Source organism: Crocuta crocuta, unplaced genomic scaffold (assembly GCF_008692635.1).
Source record: "Crocuta crocuta isolate KB4526 unplaced genomic scaffold, BGI_CrCroc_1.0 scaffold147, whole genome shotgun sequence".
Classification (NCBI taxonomy): domain Eukaryota; kingdom Metazoa; phylum Chordata; class Mammalia; order Carnivora; family Hyaenidae; genus Crocuta; species Crocuta crocuta.
Genome location: NW_027532594.1, coordinates 7061115 through 7070703, shown reverse-complemented (window position 1 = coordinate 7070703; position 9589 = coordinate 7061115). Strand labels below are relative to the sequence as shown.

The 9589-nt window shown below is 34.4% G+C and overlaps 1 protein-coding gene across 2 annotated transcripts in view; it reads left to right on the top strand.

The window, feature by feature from the left end:
• Positions 1 to 9589, top strand: part of REV3L (REV3 like, DNA directed polymerase zeta catalytic subunit) — a 175192-nt gene that overhangs the window by 103747 nt on the left and 61856 nt on the right. For both annotated transcript variants that reach the window (XM_077779953.1, XM_077779951.1), the window contains 3 exons: positions 2441 to 3363; positions 5357 to 5436; positions 6755 to 6880. In XM_077779953.1, the coding sequence (XP_077636079.1) occupies positions 2441 to 3363; positions 5357 to 5436; positions 6755 to 6880 (1129 nt within the window). The remainder of the gene's footprint in view (positions 1 to 2440; positions 3364 to 5356; positions 5437 to 6754; positions 6881 to 9589) is intronic.

Here is a 9589-nt window from a genome sequence, read left to right as displayed (position 1 = left end):
TGTCTCTACACAAAAAAAAAAAAAAAAAAAAAAAAAAGGCACTCTGAATGCGAGCCTTCTACCCTGCAGATCAGCAATAAATCCTGCCAGGAGTCCATTTAAGAAAGGTTTGAGAAAAAGTGATCAGAAATATAGGGTAGAAGTTTCCTCTGAAGACTTGAAGCAGAAGACAGAAAATTTCCTTCCCACCCTTCCTAATAAATAGTTTTAGTTTTGTTTTGCTTAGTACCCATATGTGGTCTTTTAACATGAATGGGACTGTTTCTCTTATTTCATGGCCAGAATGTATGAATGTCTGTTTCTTACACATTAGCTTCCACTATATGGGGATCTTTGGCTTTATAGGTGGTAAATATGGTATATTTTTAATTGAACTATTTTTTTCTACCTCAGCCTTACAACAACTAATTTTTAGTTCTCTGTTAACTTACCATGTGTCAGTCATTAACTCTGTGTTGCTGTTACTTGTCCAGATTTGAGACTTGTTCTGCAGCTAAAATAAAAGGATGATAGTCATCATTTTTGAAAAAACAAATTTTATTAAGTTTATTTATTTGTTTTGACAAGGAGGGGCTCCTCCACACTGTCAGCGTTGAGCCAGAGGCAGGGCTCAAAACTCAAACTGTGAGATCATAACCTGAGCTGAAATCAAAAGTCGAATGTTTAACTGACTGAGGCACCCAGATGCCCCTAAAAAACAGTATTTTCATATGAAAGTCTTCACTATAGTAAACATAGGAGGTATAAAAGCATAAAAATTATACCATTTCTCTACCTAGTGATGACCATTCTTAATGTTTTTATTTTTTTGTTTCTTTAAATGTATAGTTTTTATTTTGTTTTATTTTATGAAATGTAATCTTACTATAGTCATAGTATTACATACAAATTTTTTCACTTAATATTACAAACATTTTCTAAATTTATGAGTTTCTTGAAACGTTTTAATGGCTACATAATGATCCTATCATATGTATATATTATTGGACAGAAACCTTGTTTCTTTTCTGATATGATAGATAATTATGTGATTGTTTTCTCCATAAAGTATTTTTTGTATTCTGGGGGTTTTCCATTTAGCCTTTTTAAGTAGGATTACTGTTACATGTCAATAATGAATCACTAAATTCTCCTCCTAAAACCAATACTACACTATGTGTTAACTACTTGAATTGAAATTTGAGAAAAAAGAAGTAGGATTACTAAAATATTTGAGGCTCTTAATATATATTATGCATGCAATTATCATGCTACTGACAGTATTCAAGAGAGCTGAACTTAACCACACCTCACCAATTTGGGTTTTGTTTTGTTTTACTTATGATTTCTGTACCCTTAATATTAGAGTTGGGCGTGGCACATAATATGTACTCATTTTCTTCAGTAGGAATAATTCTGTTTCTAATTTTTCATATAGCTGGGAGGCGGGTGCAGGAAAGGTGCTAGATTTTGGTTACAGAATTAATTAATAAGAGCCAAACTCTTGCCATGTAAAGAAGAAAAGGAACTATGGTAACCCTTCAGCTCCAAATTAGAAAACATGAATGCAGTTCATTGAGTTTTATGTAGAGAATGACTAGGATGTTTGGAAAATCATGCCCTAGAAGAAGTGATTGAAAAAAACTAAGAACTATCTTCATATCCATGAAAGAGATACCCCTTATAAGGAAGAAAAAGTTGACTTCTTGATAGTACCTGTGGATATATGTTAGAGGAAGAGAGTGGTTTAGCTCACAACTATTGGAAAACTAAGCCAGTCTACTATTTAATAGTGGTTCCCCACATGCACAAACATTATCAGCATTTATGCTATGCATTCTGTGGACACTGCCAACTCAAAGTTCTGATGTAGTGTTAAACCTGGCCATGTAAAGGGGAGAAAGAATTATGGTAATTTACCTCAATTGTGTGTGATTTTTTTTAATGTTTGAGGGGATGTGGGGGAGTGTACAAAGATATGTTTGAACTGACTGGTCTTGCTTAACTCTTGTAGATATTAGAAAATGTCTAGAGAGGCTTTAGATAAAATCCAGGGACATAGTCTCTAATCATAAATTCCTCCATTGTTTTTATTCATATGTGGTAACAGTGGAAAGTTATTTACGGTGATTAGAGGAAATGAATATCAGTTTGTGCCATCCCCTTGAAGAAAAGGCTTCATGGGGCACTTAAAAAATACTTTCTTTCCCTGATATTGATGAACTTAATTTAGTCATATACCTGGAAATTAATTTAGTCATATACTTGTGAAGAAAAACATATTAAGACTAAAAGAGAGTATACCTGCATAAAATATGTAAGGACAAGGTGTAGAAAGGGAAGACATGGGCATTTTTAAGAATCCAAAAGAGACTTTAAAAAATCTCTAGGATAGGGAGCTAAATATTTTGGTAATTGCTCTTTGAGATGAAACAGTTGTTCTAAAATATGTTGTTTGTAGGGAGATTGGTGGACGGCTTCTCATGGTAGAAACTCGACTTCCAAATGATCTGGCTGAGTTTGAGGGAGACTTTTCCTTGGAAGGACTTCGTCTGTGGAAAACAGCATTCTCAGCAATGACTCAAAATCCAAGACCGGGGTCACCCCTTCGCAATGGCCAAGCAGTGGTCAATAAAGGGTCAAGTAATAGCTATAAAATGGTTGAAGATAAAAAAATTGTGATTATGCCTTGCAAATGTGCCCCAAGTCGACAACTGGTTCAAGCATGGCTTCAAGCCAAAGAAGAATACGAACGTTCCAAGAAACTGTCTAAACCTGAGCCAACTGGAGTTGTAAAATCTGCTGAGAACTTCAGCTCTTCAGTTAATCCAGATGACAGACCTGTAGTGTCTCCAAAAATGAATACAACTCCACATATACTCCCCACTACAGCACATGCCAAGGAAGATGTTGACAATTCTCAGATTGCTTTGCAAGCGCTAACCACAGGATGTAGTCGAACTGTAAGTGAAAGTCAGACACTGCCACCAGTTGCTTCTGCAAATGATCCTGAGAGAGGTGAAGATGATGATGATGATGACGATGACTATTATGTTAGTTATAGCTCCCCTGATTCTCCAGTAATTCCACCGTGGCAACAAGCAACATCCCCAGATTCTAAAGCATTAGATGGAGATGAGAGACCTGCATCACCAGTAGAGGAACTACATTCCTTGACTATTGAGAACTTCTTAAAACCAGTAAAAGATGGTATACAGAAAAGCCCCTGCAGTGAGCCTTTGGAGCCTCTAGTGGTCTCCCCAATTAATGTTAGGGCAAGAACCGGAATATGTGAATCACTTTGCCTTCATAGTACACCAATTATACAGAGAAAACTTCTGGAAAGGCTTCCTGAAGCAAGTAGCCTGAGCCCTTTGTCAACAGGTAAGGTTACAAAGAAAAGGAAGACCTCATAATTCTTCAAAGATTAGAAATGAAATGAAAACATGAGACTATATAATGAAAAGCAGAGCTTTTTAAATGAAATTTTAACCCTACTGATGAAAAGTTATTATTATAATTTCTTAAGTTATCAATCATCACATGGAAACAATTTTTATCTTTTTGCTATGAAATCTACTTATATATGCTTCCATCCTTTCTTCTTACCTTCTGGGTGAAATATAGGAGGCCTCTCAGAAGCCTTCCTTTTTCTCAACTTGATTTTTCCCACTGGCTTTAATAAATACCCAAGTCTCTCTCACCCTTTAAGATATAGGGAAGACCAAAAACCTGCCTTCACCTTACATCTTTTTCTTCTTCTTCAAAGCCAGATTTCTTAAAAGATTTCTGTAATTTGACAACTCCATTTCTTTTGCCTTCACTTCTCAGCCCACTCAACACTGGATTCTACCCCTATCATTCCACCAGTATGGCTCTTGTAAAGATTTTCAGTGAGTTTCTTGTAGCTAAAGCCAATGCGTATTTTTTGGTCTTGCTGTCACATGGCCTCTTAAACAGCCATCGTTCTATCAACCACACCTTACTTCTTGGAGCCTCTTCTCTCCTTGGCTTGTCTCCTACTCCTCTGTTTCTGCCTACTTGATTTCCTTTGAAGCTTGATTCTCCATTCTCTCCCTAAATGAGTGAATTCCTGCCCACAGGATTACTGCAGATAACTCACAAATTTAAATTTCCAGTTCAGAACTCTCTTAACCTCGAGAACACTCTATTTGGGATTTTTACTTGAATGCTCAAAGGCACCCCAAGGTCAATATTTTTAAAACTCAGTTCATGATCTACAGCACACACTCCCTACCAATTACCCAGTGTACTCATAAACACAAACATACATGTCTACACATAGAAGCCTATACGGTCCTTTTTGGGTTTTCCCTCAATAAATAGTACCACCATCTCTTTGTCACTGAGTTACACAAGTCAGAAACATGCACAAACAAGTTTGTAACACCTATCTGATTCCCTTACTGCCCATCCTGTGGTTCCTAGTCCATTACCAAATTCTGTCACTTGTTTGTTCCCTAAATTACCCAAATCTATCTACTGTTGCCTTTCTCTTTGCCATCACAACCTTAGGCCAAGCTGTCATCATCTCTCAGCTGGATGTCTATCCTATCCTTAGTAATTTCCACATTTTTGCTTGATAATCGGGAAATCCTCACTCTGTTCCTAGCTAATTACTATTTTTCCTGATTTTTAGCACAAAAAAGCCTTCCTAATCTCCCTGACTTGTAACAATTCCCAATTATATTTGTAAAAGTTCCCACTTATATTCTCCTTTGTTGTGCTTACCCCAGTTACAATTTTATTTTTCTGTATCCATTTGATGAATATCTGATTTTCATTCTAGACCCTGTGAGGGAAGAAATTGTATCTTTTCTTCCTTTTCAGATGTTCTTGAGAAATAAGTAAAATAAATGAGTTAAATGATTGCCTAGGATTTGAATGAAGTATAAAACTCAGTAATTAAAAAAGAAATGTTTTTATTTAAAAGTACAAATTTTTATTTTTTGATGTTTTATTTATTTCTGAAAGAGAGAGAGAGAGACAGCGTGAGCAGGGGAGGGTCAGAGAGAGAGGGAGACACAGAATCTGAAACAGGCTCCAGGCTCTGAGCTAGCTGCCAGCACAGAGCCTGACGCCGGGCTCCAACCCACGAACTGTGAGATCATGACCTGAACCAAAGTCGGATGCTTAACCCACTGAGCAAACCCAGGTGCCCCAGAAGTACCCAATTTTAAAAGTTATTTTGGTGGGGATCAGAGATTTGAATTAGTTTTATTTTTAAATTATGAAGTTTTAGAGAGGAAGTAATAGGATAATTGTCACAGATGGTACTCAAGAGTTTAGAACAGCAATTTTTCTTTAAAGCAGGCAGTTTTGATGTCTGTGTTAAATATGACATTTCTTTCTACAGAACCAAAAACCCAGAAGTTGAGTCATAAGAAAGAAAGTAATACTGACACTCTTAGAAGAGTACTCTTAACACAAGCAAAGGTAACTATGCTAAACATATTTAATGTTCAGTGGAAGATCCATTCTTATCTTAGATTTCAGTTAGATAATTGATAACTTTGTGTCTCATTTTTAAAAATTTTATTATATTTTTGCATCATTTTATTTACATATCTTTGAGACAACAAGAAATTGCCTAATTTTTTTAGTTTATTTTTTGTTGTTGGGATCTAAAAGATTCTTATATGTAAATACAAATATTACAGAGAAAGTGAATATGATAGCCAAAATGTGGATTATGAGGATACAAATACATTAACTGATTACTGGCAAAATCAGAACAATCCAATGACAGCAGAGCTCAAGTAAGTGATTTTTTGATCCCACCAAAAATATATCCTTTTTCTTGGTTTATTACTTTTTTCTCAGATATAACATTGATTTTTTTTTTCAGTTCATTTTACTAAGTAGCAAAGGAAAGCAACATTATTTACTACTGAAACTCTGAAAAATCATAAATATCTTTATTCAAATACTAAAAATATGGTAATACTTAGAAATATATGGTTATGTAAAAAAAAAAAGTAAACATTAGACATGTATCCTTAAAAATAAATGACAGAAATTACTTCCATATTGGCTAAATTTTATTAATATTAACCACATGAAATATATGTCATTATTTCTATTTTAAGACTATAAATACTTTTTTAAAACTTTCATTTTTAAATAGTATTGAATTGCAAGCTGTTTATATTAAAAAATAAGTGCAAATATGTTGTGAACATAAATCAGCACTTGGGGGAAATGGTTAATGGATTTGGAAATCAGAAAATATTTTTAAAAAATAGATTCTATTTTTTCTAAACCCTTCAAGATTATTTATGTTTTCATTCATCTTTCGGACACATGTATGTTAGAGTAAAATACAAACCCAGAATTTCAAATTTTTGATGAACTTTAGCCAGACTAGTTGCAAATATATTGCCTGCTTGTTTGCCATACTTCCAAGAATTGGATCAAGGTAAATGTCCGTGTAGTATAAATGTCAACTCTCCAACAAGACTATTAGTTTCACTATTTGGGGTTTGTAAACTCAAAGATCAACATATGGTTTGCTTACAGATTGTATCAGATGTTTCTGCATATATCCAGTTATGATATCTTGAATTCCTACCATGAAAAGAATGTTAATAAAATACTTCATTTCTTCTTGGGCCTAAAGAGGTAGTTTATCATGTATTATTTTACCAAACTCATAAAGCAGATTATCTAGGTAGGAATAAGTGATCCAAAAAACAAAAAAAAAAGATTGCTCATTTATCTTTTTCTGGCTATGTGTGTGTTTTTTCTTTAATAGAATCAATTTGCAGCAGTAAATACCACAAAGAAAGAAACTTCTCAGATTGATGGACCATCTTTAAACAATACTTATGGTTTCAAAGTCAGCGTACAAAACTTACAGGAGGCAAAAGCTTTACATGAGGTAAAACTACAACAGTAAGGACACAACCACCACTTAACTCTTAATGTTTTATATGTTGGAACAAGTATGGAAATTTCTTACTGTGGGAGGAATATATTGAATTCTGTTCCTGTTAATTTTCATTTTCTTTTTATTTATGTATCTATAAAATAGAGAACCTTTTGAAGTAGCCATCAGTTCTTGAGACTGCTTTGTAGTTTCATAATTTTCACAAATCTAATAGCTGAAATTCAGCTTATACAAGCTAAAATTGGAAAAGCTTTTCTAACTATTAGAAAATCTCTGTTATTCTGGGATTGTTCTAGTAGAATGTTATATCCCAAATGAGATATTTACTAGTATTTTCTGTTGGGTTAGTTCAGTGAATTAGTGCTTGCTAATTGATTTGTTACAATTCATTTGGTTCACATCATCTCTGTATAACCCAGTTCCCTTCACAGTACAGACCATATGCCAGAGAGTAGGCAGCTATCTTGTAAAACTGGATATTAGTCACAGGATGGCATAGAGGATGTATGTGAATGGATCACTGTAAATTTATCTGTAGTAAAGAAAACACAACTCAACACATATCTGACTGGCAGTGAGGTGGAAATTAGAGTATATTTTCATTGTTTATATCTGTGCTGGCCACCACTAGCAATGTGCCTACCTATTGAGAATTTAGGTATATCATCTAGGAAGTGAATTCTACATTTTATTTAAATAATTTAGATTTAAAAACTGATACTTGACTCCTGTATGAGAAAACTTTTAAGTATGTGTGGAACAACCTAGGTATCTAAAACTACTTTTTCAACTATAAATTTTACGATAGCTAAATACAGGTCAAGTATTTCCATGCAAAAATTTAGCATCCACATTGAAATGTGCTATAAATGTAAAATGCATGCTGAGTTTGAAGACTTAACAGGAAGAAAGAATGTAAAATATTCATTACTAATTTTTATATTAATTACACGTGTTGAAAGGATATTTTAGATGTATTAAATGAAAATATTTTAATCTATTTTTACTTTTTTAAATGTAACTACTAAAAATTTTTAAATTATATGTGACTTCCATGATATATATTTTTTGAGTTTTTTTGTTTCTTTATTTTGAGAGAGAATCCACATGAGAGCGAGCAGGGGAGGGGTACAGAGAGAGGGGCAGAAAGAATCCCAAGCAGACACGGGGCTGGATCTCACAAACCGTGAGATCATGTCCTGAGTTAAGAGTCCTATGCTTAACCAACTGAGCCACCCAGGCACCCCCATGATCTTTCCATTGAACAATTGTTACAGGTCTTTGCCCGCTTTAGAACACAGAATTCAGTTTTTAATTTTTTGTGTTCTTGTTCTCAAGTCAGTTCTGTCTTAAACTGTTCTTCGGATTAGATGAGCATAAACTAAGAGAAATATTCAAATATTGTCCTCATATTTACCCTAAATTTGAACTAAGATTTGTACTTTTTAAGAAATAAATTGGAACCTAGTCTAATTCCCTAATTGTTTGTACATTTTTCCACTCAATAGCATTCATTTAGTTCCTGCGTTATACCTACTTGGCCCTGTCCTATTCCCTGTAGCCAAGATAAACTAAGTAATGAACTCAGGAATACATGTCTTACGAAGGATATACCCAAAATTTAAAAAATAAAACACCATGGTAAACAAAAAAAAATATATATATATATCTTATTAAAACAAATTTAATAGACCTTAGCAAAGACTTGTTACATTTGATTATCCATTATTTATTTGAAAAACTTAATTTTCTTCTTACCTTCTTACTTTATTTCTATATAACCCCATCTCAGAATCCTGGGCCCTCTTGAAGTTAGAGGACTGGCAGGTTGCTCACAGCTTCTTCCCTAAGAAGGCCTCAAGGTGTACTCCAAACAGCCACCTGGTGGTCAAATAGGGAACGAGCCAAGCAAAATCTACACTGTGTATGCTGTCCTTTTTCTAGTAATTTGTGCTCATAGCATTTTTTCTTCCATGTCCCATTATGCTATACTAACTTCTCTCTCTTCTGCATATAAATACTCAGGGCAGAAGAGAAAGGTTCTGTCCTTATCCCCCTTTGTCCCCTACCTCTCTGCCCTCTCTCTTCATTTCATATATTTGCGTAAAAAGAAAGTGCCCTTTAGATCAACAGTGCATGTTATATCAAGGAGTAGAAAGGCAAAGTTTGAATGTGAAGTTTGGCCTACTTAATAAATAAATCACCCTCCACAAATCTTTTGACCTGAAATTGTCTTCTGTCTTCTCCATAGTCTTTCCACATGTTCATCCTTTTCTAATTAAATTTGTTTTGGTTTGAGTTAGAGGTTTTCCAGTTACATTTTTAACTTACTAAGTTAATATGTGCTCTGTGTTATAATACATATATATATAAACCTAGAGAGCATACATTTAAAAGTAGAAGTTCTTTCCCTGAGCTCACCACTTTATTGGTTAGATTTTTTAAATAATTTTTTAAATTTCATTTTTATTTATTTTGAAAGAGCTATAGAGCAAGTGTGGGATGAGCGGTGGGGGACAAAGAGAGAGGAAGAGAGAGAATCCCAAGCAGACTCCAAGCTGTCAGCACAGAGCCTGACACAGGGCTTGAACCCGCAAACCGTGAGATCATGACCTGAGCTGAAGTCAAGAGTCAGACGCTTAACTGACTGAGCCACCCGTCACCCCTATAATACGGCTGTTACAAAACAATCTAACCAGG